At 37.8% G+C, this 21,762-nt stretch overlaps 1 protein-coding gene across 2 annotated transcripts; it reads right to left on the bottom strand.

Moving 5' to 3' along the window:
* Positions 1-1,843: 1,843 nt before the first annotated feature.
* On the bottom strand, positions 1,844-20,842 carry nipsnap2.L (nipsnap homolog 2 L homeolog). 2 transcript variants are annotated; one of them, XR_005965467.1, is made up of 11 exons: positions 20,685-20,842; positions 15,634-15,773; positions 12,731-12,776; positions 12,187-12,281; positions 11,405-11,475; positions 10,482-10,622; positions 8,303-8,334; positions 7,421-7,515; positions 6,708-6,791; positions 4,316-5,412; positions 1,844-4,139 (listed from the first exon to the last, which is right to left on the bottom strand). XR_005965467.1 is itself a non-coding variant. In XM_018246935.2 (10 exons), exons 1-10 carry the CDS (start codon positions 20,762-20,764, stop codon positions 5,348-5,350), a joined length of 849 nt encoding a protein of 282 aa, XP_018102424.1. In that variant the 5' UTR covers positions 20,765-20,842; the 3' UTR covers positions 4,113-5,347. The 2 variants fall into 2 exon arrangements, 1 of the variants encoding a protein (XP_018102424.1); XM_018246935.2 differs by having other exon boundaries at positions 4,113-5,412.
* Between the last annotated feature and the right edge of the window lie 920 nt (positions 20,843-21,762).

Raw genomic sequence — 21,762 nt, forward strand, 5'->3', positions numbered from 1 at the left:
TGTGAGCGAACAGTCAAGTAATAGAACATGGGATAACGTTCATGAGAGGGACTTCTAGTGGTGTAACTAGATGTTACTGGGCCCCACAGCAAATTATTTTTCAGGCCCTCAAAATGTCTAGAGATTGACATATTTTACCAACATTTATTGAAATTGTATACGAATTAGGGCCTCATGGGGCCCCTATACCTCCTGGGGCCCCCAGCAGCCGCAGGGTCTGCTTCCTCTATAGTTACGCCCCTGGGGACTTCTATTTAAAGGGGTTGTTCACCTTCAAACAAATAGTTGGTTTCAGATAGATCACCAGAAATAACGACTTTTTCCAATGACTTTCTATTTTCTATGTGTGACGGTTTTTCTAATATTGAAGTGTAAAGTGTAATTTCTCTCCTTCTGAAGCAGCTCTGGGAGGGGGGGTCGCCAATCCTGTAAACTGTTGTAAATGGATACATTTAGTTGATACATTTCTTATCTTTGTCCCTGCTGAGCAGAATCTCTGGGTTTCATTACAGGCAGCTGTTAGACTTGATACAATTGTTGCTAATACTCCAGAGATGCTGCTGAGAAATGGATCAACTCAATGTTGCAAAATTGTAACAGTTCAGAGTCTGCACCTGAATTACTGAGCTGCCAGACTCAAACACCACAGACACAAACATTCAACTTTACACTTAGATTTTGGAAAAAACGTAAAAGATAAATAATGGAAAGTATTTGAAAAAAGTCTTTATTTCTGGGGAACAATCTAAAAACAACTGAATTGAAAAAACAGTTTGGAAGGTGAACAACCCCTTTAAGATCTGCTTGTTTGGTGACCTTGCACCTTAATTTGTATAAGCTGGGCCCCCCCTTCGGAAGCTGCAGATTTGGGAAGGGAGTGTGGAAGCTCAGGTTCACTACACAGCTCTCTGTAAGATCATTTGACAATAAAGTTTAAGTCCTGGTAAATAGGGATGCACCGAATCCACTATTTTGGATTCGGCCGAACCCCCGCATCCTTCATGAAGGATTCAGCCGAATACCGAACTGAATCCGAACCCTAATTTGCATATGCATATTAGGGGTGGGAAGGGGGAAAACATTTTTACTTCCTTGTTTTGTGACAAAAAGTCACGTAATTTCCCTCTCAGCCCCTAATTTGCATATGTAAATTAGGATTTGGTTCGACAGAAGGATTCGGCCGAATCCGAATCCTGCTGAAAAACGCAGAATCCCGAACCGAATCCTGGATTCGTTGCATCCCTACTGGTAAAGCAGCATGGGGATTTGAAAAGCTGGAGAGTCACTTTCCTCCAGCCTATCAAAATCCTCATTTGGCTTTACTGAACCTCTCCTGAGCTCAGCTTTAACATTACAGTGCTCAATTCAAGCAGGACTTTTTATCAATAGTAAGTTCTGTCTGTGTAAGCCTGCATTTATGATTGGATGAAGTTTATAGTGCACATGTACTATTTGCACATTGTAAATCTCACTGATGAGGAAAATGGCCACTGGGTGAGATCTGCTATTTGTTTTAGGAAAATATGATGGGCCTAACGAATGTAGGGGATATGTGCAATACAAATGATGAGGTTTTGGTGGGAGAGATGTGTCCAACTTCTATACATGGTAGGAAATTGTAGGGTTTACCCTGGTCAGCTACTGAAGAACTACAACTTCCAGCACTTGTAGTTTACCAACAGCTGGACAACTGAAGCATAAATGTTATTTCTTTTTACTTAGAACCCCTTCACTCTTGACAGCTATCCAAATCATGAAACAGCCCTCAAACAAACTGAGGACTGACATAAACCAGAAAAAAAACTTTCCATTAACATTTTACAAATGAAAACTATCACGCAGATTCAAATAAAATGTTTATTAATATTGTTTAACAGAGAACCAAATATTCTTATCACAAGATGACCTTTCATTTTGTAACAGCATAGAAACATTAGCTTTTTTCCTTTTTACGTTTGGGAGTGAAAATAGATACAACCTTATCTTTTTTTAACATTTAACTTCGTAATAACATACAATATTACCCCTATTTCCAGTAAAAGCTAAAGTGCAAATGGTTTAACCCCCCCAAACACAGCTTTACTGGTAAAGTAGGAGTGTGAAAGTTGGTTTTGCCTTATCTTCAAATCAGTGATTATGAAGTCTCCTAAGCTTATCTGGTATAAATCTATATCGAACACAGGATTTAAATAATCTCAAACAATTCTGTTTTAGAAATGAAACACTGGACCTGATTATACTAGTCATTTTAATATCAAAGCACCAGTGAGGATATATGAAACCCATTCTATTGCTACCACCATACCGAATGCACCCAGTGCACAGAGGCCACCAATTCACAGACACTGGCTGGATTATTTTGGCTTGAGCTTTTTGAAGACATGGAGGGCTAGATGTGTTCTTCTGAACACGTGTCCCTAATTTTTCAAGTGATCTGGTAACATTAAACCACAGACATTTACGTGATCACAGTAAGGTAACTAGAGGGGGGCGGGCCCCCTGCCCCCCCCTCCGTACGCCATTTTTTCTGCCGCCGGAGTCCCAGAATCAGTGGGAGTCAGTGGCGCACGAGCTGCCGGGGGCCCTGAGGGGGTGCGAGCCCTGGCCCAATCGCACCCCCTGCTCCCCTGGTAGTTATGCCACTGCTTGATCACATTAAAATGAGTACAGATCTCTTAAAAAATCAGTGATACTTCTTAAAATAATACAAGTGGCTGGGCTGCATTTAAATGATCACCGATGCCCTTCTACCTGGATCTTTTTAATTGTGTCCTAAATTTTTTATATCATTACCACTAGCAAGTTAACCAAAAGCCTTAGACTTAGAGGGAAAGTGGGTAACCACTATTTTGAGGAGGCCTAGTAGATGCAAATCAAATGTATGTAACAGCATTAATAGTGACCGTAACATTTTAGACTTTAAGCTTGTATTTATTACACTATACATGATTTATTGAAACTTTTATCTTTATAAAAAAAATTTAAGTATATAGCCTGTTGCCTTTATATTGTCATGAAACTTTTCAGAAAATTCCCAAATCCATATATTCTGAAATAGAGAGTACTTTATACCTTATTTTCTATATTAACCCAGTTTTTTTAGTGTCCTTTTAGCTACAGAAGGAACACATTTATAAATCATTATTACAAATTAGGATTCGGTTCAGTATTCGGCCGAATCTTTCGAGAAGGATTCGGGGGTTCGGCCGAATCCAAAATAGTGGATTCGGTGCATCCCTAATAAATACAAAAATTCGTTTACTTAGGGGCTTATATTATATATAAAGCTGTGTATTAAAAATTGCATTGAAATAAACCAAGCATCACTACTTTAACACCACAGTTCACCAATCAAAATAAGATTTAGTTATGAAACCGTTGGATTAATTTTAATGCATGTGTAATGGGCTGTAAAATAAGTTAGTGTGAAAAAAGTGTTGTTGAAAAAAATGGGAGTATATTGCTGTTTCTGTGGTATGAAATGATGGTGTACATTTCAGCGTTAAGTGTAAAAAAAAATAATTTCACACTTTCATAACTACCTCTTTGCAATGGATATTTTTTGCAATTGCAATTGCAATGCATTACTGTATAAATAAATCCATGCATAAGGACAGCAACTTCATAAATGCTCCAGTTATTGTACATCCTTTTTGGTAATTTTTACCTTTATAAATAGGCCCCTTAGTGTTATTTCTAAACCATTTTACATTGTATAGAATGATGCAACATGTGGTTTTCCAGCTGTTTATGAACTGCAGCTCCCAAAATCCTGAAGACTTTCCTTCCATGGATACTAGGAGTTAAAGCTGACAGCCAGAGGTTCCAGGCACCTTTGATAGATCACTGCTTATCAAACTAAAATAAAAAACCTGGTGCTTCAAGTCACCAAACTACTTTACATTTAAATTCACTGATTTAAAATTTCATGAAAACATCTAAATACAGGTTGGAAATGTTACAGAATAAAATTGATGTAACATGCATGTTTTTTGCTGCAAAAGTTTAGGCCTCTCCACCAACTGAAGGGGTTGTTCACCTTTGGGTTAGCTTTTAATTATGATATAGAGAATGATATTCTGAGACAATTGCCATATGGTTTTAATTTTTTCATTATTTGTGGTTTATCGGTTATTTAGCTTTTCATTCAGTAGCTCTCCAGTTTGCAAGTTCAGTACTCTGGTTGCTAGGGTCCACAAGGTAGCCTAGCAAACATGCACTGATTTGAATAAGAGACTGGGATATAAATAGGAGAGGGTCTGAAACGAAAGATAAGTAATCAAAAGTAGCAGTAACAATAAATGTATAACCTTACAGAGCATGTTTTTTGGATGGGCCAGTAATTCCAATTTATTAGCGAGGGGATTTAGCTCTCCTTTAACCTCACTCAGCAATTTTCATATATGTACAGCTGATCAGTCTTTTTCTAATAAACGCAATAGGAAGGTTTCGAATCTTCAAAATAGCCTTTACAATTCACCATTACCAGTACTTCTCCTTTGAACTGATTAGTAGTGAGCAGGTTATAATATGAGGAGTGCATGTTATCAGATCTTTTTTACTAGCATTTGGCTTCGCATGTAGAGGTCAAATGTTTGGAAAAAAAAACCCCAGATTAAAAACCCATCAGATTATATGCTGTGGGTTACTAGAGCTATGCAATATTTGCACCTTTTATTACATAACTCTGACCCTTAGCATTGGTGGAATTAGCAGAAGTGGAATTAACCCTCCTCCCCATAAAAGGTAAAGTGTATTAACACACATGTAAAGATAATTTTAATCCCTAAAACACCAGAAACAGACTAATATTTTTTGCCCATGGTAACAGGAGGAGATCCTCATGGTGCTTTGACACATAAAACTCTAGGGGATGACTTAATAAACTGTCCACAGTTTACTACTAGGCTACTAAACCAAATAAACCAATTAGTAGGCAGCATTGGGAGGTTAAATGTTTGAAAAAAAACAAAACAAAAACCATCAGATTATATGCTTTGGGTTACTAGAGCTATGCAATATTTGCACCTTTTATTACATAACTCTGACCCCTTAGCATTGGTAACAGAAGTGGAATTAACCCTCCTCCCCATAACAGGTAAAGTGTATTAACTTACTAATGCATCACTTAATGGGTTATGAAAAGGTCCTATGTAGCTTTAGGACAGGGATAAGAAAAATGGTCTGGAAACTTGCCATGCCTCTAGCATTATTAAAGATCAGAATTATATACTAATGATTTACTGAAACACACTTTTGTCTGGATATCATGATACTGTCCATTCACTTAGGTCTTCTTACAAAGAAAGGTTGCCACTCTTTACTATGGAGGGAGGCACTGTGTCTGTTACTGAAGGGGTGAGCTTTTCAGGGGGATCATTATTCTTGAGTCCATCTCCTGGATGAGGGGCACTGAAAAACAGAAAATATGAAAAATATGGCAGATAAAAAATAAAAATTGGTTTGGTCTTAAATAACCGACAGGTTCAGCAACAGCTGTGTCTGTAAAGCTTTCTTTAACATTGATATCAGTTAACAACTTAAAATATGTTGCCACCTCATCTAAATTACTGGTTGGGTGCAAAGCTTTACTAAAGGGATGGAAAGCTGATACTGGAAGTTATGGTACCAGGAAATCTATAACTGTAACTATTGATATCACTTCTAGTAAAATTCAATATAATTCAACTAAAACAGAAAAAAATAAAAGCCTCCCAAGGCCACAACACATCCACTTTCTTTCAATTCACTGATTATTTCACTATGATCCTTTGCATTTAACTGGCATTATTTGTAGTGTTGATGAGTATCAGTTATGACTGCTCTCTTTTTGTTTTGTACATAAAAAGACAATATTTTAACTGTACAATACTGATCCAATGTCACAACCTGTTAAAGGAGGTTTATATATTTTTAGCTAATCATTAATTATTTGAATATGAAACAATAGGAAATATTACCTTGGTCCCTTGCATGGAAAAAATATTGTGGACCTTAAGCTGCTTATACACAGGGAGATCAAAATGTCTGTTGAGTTTACAAAATATATGAATCCTCAACCTAGCTTTCCATTGGCTAAAATAAAGCTGATCTGATGTTCTTGACTACTTGGTGAAGACCAATTACTGTATATACTCGAGTATAAGCCGTCCCGAGTATAAGCCGAGGTACCTAATTTTACCTCCAAAAACTGGGAAAGCTTATTGACTCGAGCATAAGCCGAGGGTGATAAATGCAGCAGCTTCTGGTAAGTTTCAATCAAAAAATTGAGGGTTTCTGCTCCCATTGGAGGTGCCGGCATCTCGTTTTTGGATGCCGGCGACTATTCTTAGATGCCGGGCGAATATTCTTGGAGACTATTCTTGGACGCCGGCGACTATTCTTAGACGCCGGCGACCGTTTTTGCGCTTGACCCGAGTATAAGCCGAGGTAGAGTTTTTCAGAATATTTTGGGGGCTGAAAAACTCGGCTTATACGCGAGTATATACGGTATACCATTTGGGAGACAACATTAGGGTGACATCAGGGGGAAATGCTTATTTGCTGACTTGGCTATCTCTGGTACTGTGTTTTCTAAAGCCTGCAAACTCTTTATATTCAAAGGGTTCCTGACCAAAACGGTGCACCGCAAGGAAAGGCTTAGCCCAAAAATTTTAAAAAACCTGGGCCAGAAAATACCAGTACTGTTAGTAATGCCAGACTCTTACCTGTATAGTAAACACATTCATCCCAGCCATCTTTCTGCCATGCAGAATTTCTGATGTCATCTCTAGTCTGCAAGTCTTGATATGCTGGGGTAACATTTTAAGTATTAAAATCAATGAATTTAATGAATTATGTGAAAGAAAAAAATATACATCTATTTATATAGGCACTCTTCTTCTCTGCGAATGGCTTAATATTTTGCATACACACACGTAAAGCCTCTTGCACCTAAAGTGCATTTTTCATCTCAAGTGCTACACAGAGATACACATTTCATGGTAAACCCTTTCAGAATGCAGAACACATTTTTTCTTAGCACTTTACAGGGACTGTTAATCAGTAGCACAACCTAAGTCTTACTATTATATTCAGCTTCTTAATGTACACCAAAGTATCAAAGCCACTGCTAATTGGTATGGTATATGGCTGATTTAATAACAGGTACTGCATTTCAAACGATATAAAAATCAAACACCTGAATTTCTAATGTGGCAGAAAATGAAACACTATTAAAAGTATATTCTTATAGTGTACAATAAATTATGTACAGTGTTTGCAGTCCCCTATGCTTGGTGATTGAGGCCTAGTGAGATAAAGTAAGTTGCCTACGCTTGCACAAGAGCTGCCATCTGAAATCAAACATAGGCCTGGACCACATATATTTAAAAGAAGAAAAAAACACAGACAAGGGAGTAAAAAACAAAGGAAACCTTACCCCACAAATGGTGAACCATGTATAAGTGACCGATCTGTGAGAAGAAACCAGCAACTGCTTCATCGCCATCTTGCCGATATCTAATAGCACGGGCCCTGCAATTCAGTCACAAATTAGCAAATGCATTAGCAAATACATTTTTGCATATATAACAATAATGCATAAACGTACCAAGTAATGTTTAAATCGATGGCAAATTAATGTTTTGATCTCTGTCATTTTGTGTGTCCAATTCTGACCAGTAGGGATGACTATGGGTATGGGTGAGTATGGGATGGGATGAGTATTGGTATCTATCAAAACTGGGTCTGATCTAAAAGGACTAATAACGTAGAATGATATAAATTTGTTTCATTGGGTGGGTAAGGATCGCAACCAAAAATTATTTAAAAAAATTACCAGCAAGTGCATTGCCAGTAAATGTGTAACACCCTCCTTGGCATGAGTTTTAGAGGCTAAAATACTGGCAACCCTTTATACATAATCTGGAAATCAGCAGTTTGGCACGCACTCAGCAGGACTCCAGGTAGCGGTAAAAAAATTCTTTACTTTATTGCACAAACATGTATCGTCCTAACGCGTTTCGTGTGTTACCACACGTAATCATAGGCATCATTATTTTGAAGGAATTTGAAAGTTATGTGCTGATGTTTATGCCATGACATGGGGCGAGAACGACAACTTAGCAGCACTTCTACATGGGTAGCAAATATCCACCGTTGCAGGGAAACTTATTTCCAGCTCCAGCAATTGTCTGTGTTATTAGCAGCACTTAACAGTTAAACCACCACTTTTGTGCTATATGCATACACACAAGCTGCAATAAATGCAATAAGCCAAGTTTTACTTGGTTAACTCAATTTCTACTTGTGTTGGCCTTACCAGTGATTTCCCCATTCGATCATGGTTCCAGGCTAAAGGAAATTAAAACACAAGATTATTACTTAGAAATGAGAGTTTGCCAGAATTAATTTTTAATGAATATAATTGAAATAAAACAACAAGGTGTATGCCATTATATGCTATCCAGTAGTATTATAGGTTTCTATTCTGTAACCAGACATTATAAAATTATTTTCTTAAAAATTTCAATAGACAAATGGCATGGATGATGAAGTATTTTCCTTATAAATAGTTCTTGATGTCACTAGTTATACTTACATATACTATATGCTCAGTTATGCCATTGTTATATATACTTTGTTATATAAATATTCATATGACTAATCAAAACTTCTATATTGAAAAAATATTAATGGGCTCCCTCTTGGAAAATATAAGGACTGTAGAGGAGTTTCATGATCTGTGTAATACCAATATCCCTGCATTCTACATCGGGGCAATATATGATACTACTGTACTAAAGTTTCATTAATCCCTAGAACATTCAAATATTTATTTGCTAAACGCTGTTAAATTAAATATGTTCTATGACAGGTCAGGTTACATTTATTTACATTAGCCATACTTTACAGAATGAAATTAAATGCTTAACATTATTCTGCAAAGTATGAATTATGAACAATTTTCTCAGCACATGAACTTATTTTAATATCTTTGTGGAACAAAATACAATTCTCCTTAGGAGGCAAATTGGGATGTTTGCAATTATAAATGTACTGTGCAGCAGTATCCAGCTTCTGTTGAATGATGGGCACAAAGTTGCAGATAAATAATAGCTCAGATAATTTCCTTGCTAATCTCCAAGGCACCATTTATACCATACTTGCAAATCCATTTGTGTGCAAACAACTGGTCAGTGGAGTGAAGCCTCGTGTTCAAGGCCTCCTAATTGTCCTGCCCAGTAATAAATAACCAGGTAAATAAGGTGTATAACATGACTTGGTACAGTTGGAATTTAGAAATAAAATACTTTTCCCTTTAAATATAAACTGGTTAATTTATTTCACACTGCTTTACATGGGTAGCTCACCTTTAACCTTTAAATTAACTTTTAATATGATGGTTTATATAGTGAATAAAATACCCCCTCTTGTAAAATATAAGGATATTATAAGTTACTGAGGAGTTTCATGACCATATAAAAACACGAGACCGAAGGACGAATGTTTTTATACAGGTCATGGAACTCCAAGGTAACTTCTAATATCCTCATATTTTACAACTGGGGGTACTTTATTTATTATAATACACACATTTCAGCAAGTCATGTGACAGAAATGACATCAGAACTCACCGTTTATAACTGATGACATCAGAACTCACTGTTTATAAGGATATAATTTACAGGATATTCATGGCTTTTGTGTATTATATAATTATTCTGAGGCAATTTTCATTTTGGTCTGTTTTTTGAAAAAAAATTTATGGGTTTTGAATTATTTAGCTTGTTATTTAGCTTATTGTTTAGCAGCTTTCAATATTGGAATTTCAGCAGCTGATTTCTAGGGTCCCATTTACCCCCAGCAAACATGCAGTGATTTGAATAAGAGACTGGAAGACCAAAAGGAAAGGGTCTGAATTGTAAAAAAAAAGAAATAAGCACTAACACTAGCTATAACATTTTAGTCTCGGAGAGCAATAATTTTTGGCTGCCTGGGTCAGTGACCCCCATTTGAAAACTTTAAAGAGGGAAGATGGCAGCAAATAATTAAAAAACTATTTGGAAAATGAAGACTAATTGAAATATTGGTAACAATAGGTCATTCTATAACACGCTGGAAGCTAACTTAAAGGCAGTGGCATAACTATAGAGGAAGCAGACCCAGCAGTTGCTGGGGGGCCCAGGGAAGATGGGGCCCTGAACTGTGGGGGCTGGCTTTCTCTAGAGTATTAAAATCCCCCCTCCCCGGCACTCTTCTCCTTTAAACTGACAAGCTTGCGCGCTCTAGCCTGACACTGCAAGCACTTCAACCACATTTGGTTTAGCTGGAGATGTATAGTTCTTATCAGTATAATTTAAATGTGTTCTTGTCATACACTAGCTTTTCAGTAGAAATACTGTAAGCAAAAGTGCTTCCTTCCACACAACAGCTCAAGTTCTTTATGAACAAGTCTTATCTGACCAGTGCAATTGGAATGGCCCCAAGTAAAAACTTACCCTCAGTTGGTAGGATCTTAGTTCATAAATATTAGGCCCTTTCCTAGGGACAGGCTCATTCCAGAAACTGAACTCTAGAAGAAGCTGGTTTTTACGGGAGAGAAGCATGTTGCCCCGTGCCTTTCTGAACTCTGTGAATTCCTATAAATGGACCAGGAAACATGACATCAAAACACAATTTTGTCAATTTCAAAATGAACAGTTAAAATATCAGTAGACAATGACTTCTGCATAACTTAAGGTGAATAAAGGCATAATGTGCAATCCAGTCAGATTACCAACTTGACACTGGAACAAACATCTCCCCTCCTTACTTTGCATTGCACTAGAGTTCCACCTGCAACTTAAACTAAAACGTTTTGTTTAAAGCTGAAAGCTCAGTTCTAAGTTACATGCATCCCAAGACTCTAGTAGTACATATGATCACGTGGGGTCTATGTAATATAATTTGTAATATAATTTGCACCAGGTTTAGTAATCAGTAGCATCCAAATAGCAGGTAGCATTTTTGTACTTCCTTCATGCCAGCAGAAGGGGTACAGCTGAAAGTGTAAAACAGCCCTATTAAATACACATCCAGCAAGCATATTATAGTGCAACAAGGACCGTTTTTCCGGCCTAGGTTAAGTATGAACACTACAGTAATGCAAATGCAGTATCATGCCAATTGCTGGCTCTCCATAAATCTGAACTTAACAGCCAATTTTGGTGACAATGGGGCTCCTTTATCAACACTGGGCAAATTTGCCCATTGGCAGTAACCCATGGCAACCATCAGATTGCTGCATTCATTGTTCTACTTGCAGCTGGTTTCAAAAAGCTAATCACTGATTTGTTGCTATAGGTAATTACCCATGGGCAAATTTGCCCAGTGTTGATAAATGAGCCCAATATGCCTTTATGTTCAGCAATACCAGGTTTACCTTGTTTTTCCTTAGTTTATTCATGACCTCAGTCAGGGCTGGATATCCTCCTTCATACTTCCACAGGTGAACTGAAATAAGCCAAAGAAAAATAATGCTGTATAAAATAATTTGTTCTTTGAAAACTAGCTTCCCTGTTTCCAATTTTAAGGGCAAACTATTAAGGCTATTACAGTATATCATTCTTATTTATTTATATTAAATGTGTTGCTATTACTTTTTTTCTGAGCGCACTCTGCATTTGTCATGACAAAAATGCTGCCAAACCCAGTTGGCAAGAAAAAAAAAAAAACACATTTCGGTCTTGTCCATCAACAGGAGGCTCCTAAAACATAAAGCACCTAATATCTGTAACCGGCAATACACGCAGAGATATTTTTAGCAGCCACAGATTTTACAATTTTCTGACCTGTCCGATCGACTGAATGACCGATCGGCATGGCACAACAGATGTCGGGACACTCCACACACGATCCGAAAATCGTATGAATCGAGGATTCGTATGATCGGATTTTTGCGTCTATGGCCAGCTTAACTTGTAAGTCATTTAGAATGTTCAATCTGGGGAGCACCAGGGGATGCATAGTGTTGAGGACTCCTATATATAGATACATAAACTAATGCTAGAAATTCAACTATTCCCTACAGAGCAATTTGAGCTCCCCCACGGGCTTGTAAAATTAGTAAACAATGTATAAGAAAAGCATATTCACACACCATACATCAAGTTAATTTCCAGGCTGTGTATTTTGTAGAGCTACCCCAGTGTTTCTGGTACATACCAGCCTGATCTTGCTCCCCATACCATGTGTTCCAGGTTCCAACCAGAGTACATGGATAGTCTTCATCTGCATGAATCTTTGGCAGCAACTCTTCACTGTTGCAAAAGAAACAATAACACTAAGACATTCATAACTGAATTCCAGTCTTACACCAATTTTAAGTAAAATATGCTATATAGTAAGATGAACAATGCCGAAGTTCACCCTTGGCAAACAATGAGCAGAGAAACAAATCCTCCAAGCAATTGCTATTGGTTACTGTACCAGGCAAATGTTAACCTTCCTCCTACTGTACATAATCCACAATTCTTTAATGTCTCTCTACTGTACAGAATATCAGGAAATATTTGTATCAATTCTTCAAGTTCCGGTGGCAGTGTTGTGGTTTTTCTATGGATGGCTCTACCACCACAAGGTGGGCTTTAAACCATCTTACCGAAAGGAGAAGGTAGGATGAATTAATCACTGGAAAGAGCCAGTTTTTTAGGCAGGTGATTTTAAGATACAATATGATTTTAAGAGTCAAACCAAAGTAGTCACTTACCAGAGCTTATTGTAAGATTCCAGGCACTCTGGCTTCACATTGTGAACTACAATTGAAAAAAAAAAAAAACAATTCAGGAGTAACAGGAACCTAATATCCACTGCCTTATATGAACAGATGGTACTAATAAGAACTATCGCATAGTGCTCCCAAAAATACAAGTAAAATATCCATAATTTGATTACCGGTACTGAAAATCTAGATTGCATCTTAATGTGACTACAAACAAATACTGTTTTCTGCTTAAATAAATAGATATTAAGCTCTTTTAAATTGTATTTCTTTTGAACATGTTGGTGTTGTTTTTACAGCCTCAAAGTGTTGACTTCTGCAAATGCCTATAACCAGAGTTTGTATCCATAAATGAATATTGCCCACACAGAGAATAAGGTGAGTAATAATTTAAAATTTAAATGAGATGTATATTCCTCACTAACCAGGGCAGTCAACTGGAGCCTCCATACACTATACCTTTATTTTATATGTTCCCTTTGTAGCAGTGTAATAGCAACATTACAAGCTGAATGTAACATTATTTTCCGCTCTTGCTAAAACACAAGTTGCAATATATGAAACAGGTTCTTGCAAAAGTGTAATTTTATTTAAGAAACAAACATCAAAATCTATGGAGCTAGGTGTGAATGTATAGTAATTTCGTTTATAAAGCAGTAAAGAGAAACTCGTCATTCAAGGGAACCCATGGCACATGTATTTTGTAGCTATGAGTTTTCACTGAAGACAAAAAACACAAACATTTTCTCAAATCAATTTACATTAAAGTCTAAGGCAGGGATAGGCAATTTCTTGTAATGTACAACTCCGTTTCTCTGTCTTAAAAATATGCAGTATAAGCTGTTTATTGTCATTGCTTTATAGGAACGAATCCCCAGAAATTTGGAGGTTAGGTTTTGGGGAAACAACTTAAAAACAGCATATTTTCTATCATTAAAGGGATTCTGCCTTGGGAAAACATGCTTTTTTTCAAAACTGCATCAGTTAATAGGGCTGCTCCAGCAGAATTCTGCACTGAAATCCATTTTTTATATTTCATTTAGAAATCTGAATTTTTATATGGTAGAGTGAATTATCTGTAAACAGTGTAATTTACAAATGAAAACATCACCATAAATATCAGGACAATGATATGGAAAAAATAGGCCATGGTCAGACCAGATGCGTAAACACCACACAATTTTTTAGAAGTGTCTTGCAGTATTGCTAGAGCCAAATTGAAAGTTAAAACACTCACCGGAGAATGCTGAACATGGCACTTACTAGTTTTCAGGAAAAGCTGTATGCTATTGCTGGTCAACCATCAAGTAAACAGGTGTACACTATGATGCCTTTCAGCCATTCCCTGGAGGCCCTGGTATCTGCGTTGCTAACCCAACCCTTACTGATGCTGGCCACTTCAGACTTCCAGGTCTTTTGTTGTCTGGGTTTTTCATAAAGTGATACACATGCACAGACTCCATGTATACCATTAGGATAACATTTGACAGTAGTATTGTTACACTAGTGAGTCATACCATAATGTAAAACAAATATTTGTCATAAATCAATAAACAGAAAAAGCAAAATGATAAAGGTTAGTGAAGTTGTGTTAATAATTAACACAAAGGGGAGAAGCCTATTCAGAGTATCCATTCATGCGATGCATAAAAAAAATATTAGCAAGAAAGTGGCTTTAAATCAATATAAAAATGTAAAAGCTTATTTCAGGGAGTATAAAGATTTGTAGTAATGTGCCTTTCTGACATAACTGATGAACAGTGAGATGCTATGTATATATATAACTTTTTGCTGTTTGTGTAAAGGTTTGTTCTCGATTAAGACTTTTGCTTTGCCTTAATGTAGTGAAAACAGAACGCCAGTGAAGAATACAACATTGAAGTTGGACTGGAGTCTGTAGTATACAGGAGAACCAATTCGCAAAAGAATGGTCACAAGATTCTACATTATCATATATAGTAACAGTTCACAATCCATGGATATATAGCACTGTATTTCACAGGTATTGTTTGGGAACACTGTACCGTATGTTTTCTGTTTAGCTGAATAGGCTGTGGCTATCAGCAGGAACAGGTTTTCTGACCATGGATCTTTCTGCATGGGCTGCAGAGATCACAAATCCCTATATGTACTATAGACCTCCAGGACAATCCTTAGGCATGCAAAAAAAAAAAAAAAAAAAGGTGGCTAAAATAATAATAGTGTAACCAAAGTAGATACAAATACCAGTGCATTACACACATATATATATATATATATATATATATATATATATATATATATATATATATATATATATATATATATATATATATATATACACACACACACACATACATCTAATGGGAGTGTGCATGCAATGAAAATGCCTTTACAATTAGATGTATAACACCAGAAGCATTGCTTGAAAACATGGTAAACTACTCATAATAATCAGTTAATCAAAATGGCTAAGCTTCTCATTAAAAGACCAGTAACATCATTTTTTTTTTGAAAAAAAAAAAATTGTTTTTACTTAACAAAAAACATAACTTTTGATTCTCTGCTTGCACTCCTCTTTAGAAACGGCGACAGGGAGACGATCCATCGTGCTGAACTTAATTTCTCCTCCCTGCCTTCTATAGGAGATAGCCAGGGAGGAGAAATCGATGGATCTTTGAGTTTCTGAAGAGGAGCGCAAGCAGAGAATCGGTAAGTTACTTCTTAATAAAGACTTGGCAAATTTAAAGTGTCTTGGTGGTTTTTTTTCGTTAAGTACAAACAATTTTTTTTTATGTTACTGGTCCTTTAACAGTGTGAAAGGCAACACTAGAACTGCACTCTGTAGCTGATCACAAAAGACCATGTTTAAGAATACTGATTTATAGGGACTGAAAAGTAGCAACAATTACATTGAATTTTGTACAAGTTACTGATCTCCTTTTTGGCCAGCAGGTTTGAATGAGCATCTTTTCGTGGATCGACTTTACGCACAAAGAGGGATCTCAACCAGCTATCTTCTCTGGATTTCTGACTGGATGATGCAAGACCCCTGTATAAGCAATTAACAATATATTAGTAAGATTTTGTTAAACAAGGTTGTAACAGGACATGACAAAAGGACCAAGTTATACAGGTGTTACAATGATCAGGTTTCTCGTAGCATATTTCTTAAAAGTATATATTATTGCATCCAATGTAGTATACCTGAAACTCCACCCAAAGTATTTTTATTAGAAAAATAGACATAAGGGGGATCATTTATAAACACTGGGCAAATTTACACCTGCAACCAAAGCAACCAATTAGAAGGTTGCTTTCAGTGTCCAATAGGGATGGGCAAATTTTTTCGCCTTGTTTCGCAGAAAAAATGACGCCCATAGACTTGTATGGCGGCGTGTCAAAAAAAAAAAGACCCGCGTCAAAATAATTTCGCAGTGCGACAATTTTTTTGACGCCCATAGACTTTAATAGGTGTCTGCGACATTTCGCTGGCAGCGAATTTTTGGCGAAACTAAACAGGTCAAATTCGCCCATCCCTAGTGTCCAACTTGCAGCTCACTGAAAAAGCTCATCACTGATTGGTTGCTATGGGTTACTGCCCAGGTGCAAATTTGCCCACTGTTTATAAATGAGTCCAAAGGTTTGTTAAAAGGGCATATACTGAGCTAAAATAGCACGTTCCTTCCCCTTTTAATTATAAGGTGACATTTTCCTTTTGCAAAACAGATTGAAGGAGAACTGAACTGCATCTTTAAATAGCAGTGGGGGTTGTGCCAGTAGTAACAGGTGACCAGCACATGCAGACTGTCCTTCAAACCATGTGCCAGAGACTATTCTAACCAGAGTAACAGCAAAACAACACAGAGTAATAGAACACTCTCTTCAGTGATGTCTGCAGACTTAGTACTTAAGAACGCACCATTACAAGACTAATTTATTATATGATAAGTTCCCAGTGCCTGCAGTATACAATCTGTAGAGAAAATAAAGAAAATAGATTTCATGTAGCACTTTCCAATGTTTTTTCACTCCAGAGTTTATTGAATTATTAATGGGCAGATTTAATAATGTTCGAGTTGTTTTCATGTTATAATTTTTGATCAAAACTCACATATTCGGGTTAAAAAAACCTCGAAAATATTGAGTTTTCTTAAAGAAAAAAAAAAATAGAATTTTCGATATTTATTATACCTCGATCCTGCAAATAGCTGGAATCTGAAAACACACCATCTAAAACCTGTCATGGTTCTGTAGAAGTCAATTGCAGATGATGTTTTGGGTACTTTAAAGCTATAATTTAAAGTGGTGCTATAACATAATCAGGGAAATCATTATGAGCCTCATTAACTATCTTAAGCACTAACTTGCACAGGTGAATTTGCCAATAGCAAATTGATCAGGTCTTTGGTCTCATTCTCTAAAGGTGGCCATACACGGGCCGATAAAAGCTGCCGACAGACCGTGTCGGCAGCTTATTGACCTGTGTATGGGGCCCCCCGATGGGCTTCACCGATCGAGATCTGGCTGAAAGTTGGCCAGATCTCGATCGGATGGGACAAAAAATCCCGTCGGATCGCGGCCGCATCTATTCGTTGATGCGGTCCCGTGATCCGACCGCTCGTTAGGCATCGTTAGGATCCGATCGTTGGGCCCTAGGGCACACGATCGGATCAGCCAGATAATGCCCACCTCAAGGTGGGCATATCGGAGGGAGATCCGCTCGTTTGGCAACATCGCCAAACAAGCGGATCTCTCCATGTATGGCCACCTAAACCTGGCTCATAACCAATTGCTGGTTGGGTGCTATAGGCAAGAATCATCTATCTGAGCAAATCTAACAATGCCATAATCTGATTTGTGCTCAGGATTAGATATTTATCTCTAAAACCCAAAGATATAACGACTGAAGAATTTCCAATAAAAACTGTACTTAATCTCCTACAGGTATGGGACCTATTATTCAGAATGTGCGGGACCTGGGTGTTTTTGGACAAGAAGTCCTTCCATAATTTGGATCTCAAGTCTACTAAAATATAATTTAAAAATGAATTAAACCCAATAGGATTGTTTTGCCACCAAAAAGGATTAATTATATCTTAGTTGGGATCAAGTACAAGGTTCTGGTTTTTTTTTTATTACAGACAAAAGGAAAATTATTTTTACAAATTAAAATGATTTGATTAAAAATGGAGTCTAAAGCTGGCCATAGATGTTGAGATTTTTAAAAGATCCGATACTCATCGTGAGACCACGATTTCCTTGGAACGATCGTAGGAATTGACCATCAACTAAAAAGAAAGACAAAGGGGAGCTGCATGCTTGGCCATGCAAACATAGATAGATTGCACTGGGACCGACAAAGATTTTTTGACCTGGCCGATCAATTTCCTGACAGATGTCGGCCAAAAAATCTTAAGATGTACGATCGTTCGAATCCCACTAACCGCACAATAGATTTCGAAGGATTGGTCAGACTTCTCACAAATTGGTCATTCGGCAAGAAGAATCATTGCGTCTATGGGGAGCTTAAGGGTGATGGCCTTCCCTTAATTCAGAGCTTTCTGGATAACGAGATTCTGGATAATGAATCCCATAACTGTATTACTATTTTTTTACAGTCCTTCAATCCCATACAAGAAGACAAGAGTCAAAGGTCTTAGATAGTTACAGGACTGCAATGCTACACCACTCAGCCATTACCTCAAAGGCACTGCTAATATTCCACTAGAAAGTTCTATACCTTGACTGAACTCGAATAACCTTGAAACTGCAATGGTATCTTACTTAAGAAAAAACTCGAATGGCAAAAACCTGATTCTGCGAGTTCGAGTCCCGCAAGCAACCCGAAAACTCAAATTGATCGAGTTTTCAGCAAAAACAACCCCTCAAATCGCTCGCATAATTTGAGTTTTCGGGCAAAAACCGTCAAACTCGAACATCAAGCAGGCTCTTAACCTCTTCAAAAGGTTCCAGGGACCTCTTCCATTGACTTCTACTGAACATCAACAGGTTTTAGGTGGTGCATTTTCAGAATTGACCTATTTCAAGGGTCTAGGTATAAAAAGCTCGAATATTTGAGTTTTTTTTTTTTTTAAAAACAATTTGATTGATTCGTTTTTTTTTTTAACCTGAAAATGTGCGTTTTGACCAAAAAAAAAACAACTCGAATTTTACTGGAAAAAAAAAACAACTTGAACCTTAATAAATCTGCCCCTACATTTATGGAATCCTTCAAAATGTGCTATGATTTGGCTGAATCTCAAACCAAATCCTGCATTCAATGCATCTCTTATTGCAAGTGACCTGGTAACCACTTTTTTCCTGTGGAAGTAGACAATAACAACAGTAACACTTGCAGATAAACTGAAATAGAAATTATATCTCGTGCCCAAGGTTTTGACTAGTTTCAGACTGCCTTGTATTGTATTCTGCTTGCTTGCACTTCATAAATTGGTTGGGGCTACATTTCAATTCATACAATGCAGCAAGAGAAAGGGACTTTAAACATAATGTTACATTTTACTGAACAACTTCAGCAGAATTTCTACATCCCATATTATCATGTGTATCTATTTACAGCTGTGCATACATTGAAGTAGATTGTAAACGTGAAAGCAATTCTTGTTACTGGTTTGTTGCTGTTAATGTTACATTAAAAATAGCACCAACAAATGATGCCCTAGTGTGGGAACACACTGCATCAATATAATACTTTATTCTCCCGGTATATTGTTACAGCTGTATGGTGCTACAATTGATTAGGAGTCACTAACGGGGTGGATGACCTTTAAGTTAACTTTTAGTATGTTACAGCATGATCAATTCTAAGCAACCTTTCAATTGGTCTTCATTATTTTTTTTTTTATAATTTTTGAATTATTAGCCTTTTTCTTCAGTCTCTTTCCAGCTTTCAAATGGGGGGGTCACTGACCCCCATGTAAAAAACAAATGCTCTGTAAAGGCTACAAATGTATTGTTATTGCTACTTTTGATTACTCATTTTTATTGTTGGGCCTTTCCTATTCATATTCCTGTCTCTTATTCAAATCAGTGCATGGTTGCTAGCAGTGGCGTAGCTAGATCTTATTGGGCCCCACAGCAAATTATTTTTCAGGCCCCAAAAATGTCTAGAGGTTGACCTGTTTTACTTATATTTATTGAAATTGTATAGGAATAAGGGCCTCATGGGGCCCCCTATACCACCTGGGCCCCTTCTGTAGTTACAGCCCTGGTTGCTAGGGTAATTTGGACCAGGGCAACCAGACTGCTGAAATTGCAAACTGGAGAGCAGCTGAAGAAAAAGCTAAATAACTCAAATACCACAAATAACATGAAAACATATTGTAAATTGTCTCAGAATATCACTCTCTACATCATACTAAGTAAATTTAAAGGTGAACAACCCCTTTTATAGCTTTGTGAAGAAGCCCAGTGTTTTCATTTAAACTTTCAGTATCACATTGTAAAAGAAATGATGATCAAACTAGAGCAGGTGATATGTACACGCACACACACACACACACACACAAAGACACACACTATGTATGTATACAGTGTATATGTGAGATAAAGAAATATTTTGTTTGAATAACCAAGTTCTTTGTAGTCTGGCACATAAGAAGCTATAATACAAGTTGTGACAGTAAATGCTCAGCCGCTTTCCATCTGTTGTGTCGATTAGTAGCAGGCAACCCACAGTGTACACAAAACAGTGACCTTGAGCGGGACCTCCCTGCCGCTGCCCCGTGCCAGCTACTCTCTACCCACACTACATGCAACCGGCACGAGGCCTGCACTGAGCTGCGGTTCTTCCAAACACTAACAAATCCCCAGACACAGTTAGCGCAATTATGAGCGCAATTACTAGCAGTCTCTGCACTGATCCACCCTAAGTGCTATTATTCGCCGCACTGTTACATCCTCCAGCAGAGAGAGCAGACATTTACTTGGTGCGTCTCACCTGATTGCCAAAGGTCTCAGCCCGCAGGCCTGGGCTCTGCTTGCTCTACTCAAAGCCATCAACATGGTTCTGCTCGCCATCTTCCCGTGGCTGCTGCGCTTGCCACTGAACGTCAGGCTGCGGGGGGTGGAGCAGCGCAAAAATATCTTGGGCAGCCACCAGATGGCGACATTCGGCGCACAAACACAATAAACTGCAGCTGCTATACAAGTGTGGTCAGTTCTAGTTACTAGACAAATACAATGGTTTGTGCAAATGTATATGTTGATGTTTCATAAAATACCTGTATTGATGCTTCATCCCATGCTGTTAAGTTTCATAAAACGATTCCTTTACAGATCAGGTCATTTACATGTATAACAGTGGCATAACTAGATATTACTGGGCCCCACAGCAAATTATTTTTCAGGCCTCCAAAATATCTAAATGTTGACCTGTTTTGCCAATATTTATTAAAATCAGTGGCAGAACTACCCGGGGAGCAGGGGATGCGATTGGACCAGGGTCCGTACCCTCTTAGGCCCCCCAGGCAGATCGCACACTGCTGCAGCCAGCAACAAAATCGCTATGGAGGGTGGTGGGGGGATCACGGCCCAACCCCACCTATTTACGTTACTAATTAAAACTGTGTATGAATAAGGGCCTCACGGGTCCCCTTTACCTCCTGGGCCCCCTGCAGCCGCAGGGTTTGCTTCCTCTGTAGTTACACCCCTGATGTATAACTAGAAGAAGTGAAGGGATGTAGAGTATGTAAGTTAATTTTATTTATATACCCCCTACATGTGTAAGCAGTGCTGTACAGCAAATGTGAAGTAGCTACTCTGTGAATAATATGGCACCGGAAACCCATGTCACTTTCTGTAAAATGCAGAACTACAGCATCTTCATGTCTGATTTACAAACACAGGCCCTGCATCAGTGCAGTTACCTATAGCAACAAATCATGTTTTAACAACTTCCAGGGGTGTCCAAACTGCGGCCCGAGGGTCGCATGCGGGCCAGGATGGATGTGAATGCGGTCCAGCTTGAACTTCCGCCAATCCAGGAAACGTCATGTTGCAATGTCACGCACAGAGAT

This window comes from Xenopus laevis, chromosome 2L (genome assembly GCF_017654675.1).
Source record: "Xenopus laevis strain J_2021 chromosome 2L, Xenopus_laevis_v10.1, whole genome shotgun sequence".
NCBI classification, from domain to species: Eukaryota; Metazoa; Chordata; class Amphibia; order Anura; family Pipidae; genus Xenopus; species Xenopus laevis.

Coding starts and splice junctions, on each gene's coding strand:
- nipsnap2.L (XM_018246935.2), bottom strand. CDS start 20,764: ATGGCGAGCAGAACCATGTTGATGGCTTTGAGTAGAGCAAGCAGAGCC. Junction 15,774..20,684: donor CTGAGACCTTTGGCAATCAG/GTGAGACGCACC, acceptor TTGCTTATACAG/GGGTCTTGCATCATCCAGTC. Junction 6,792..7,420: donor CATGGTTCACCATTTGTGGG/GTAAGGTTTCCT, acceptor ATGTTACCCCAG/CATATCAAGACTTGCAGACT.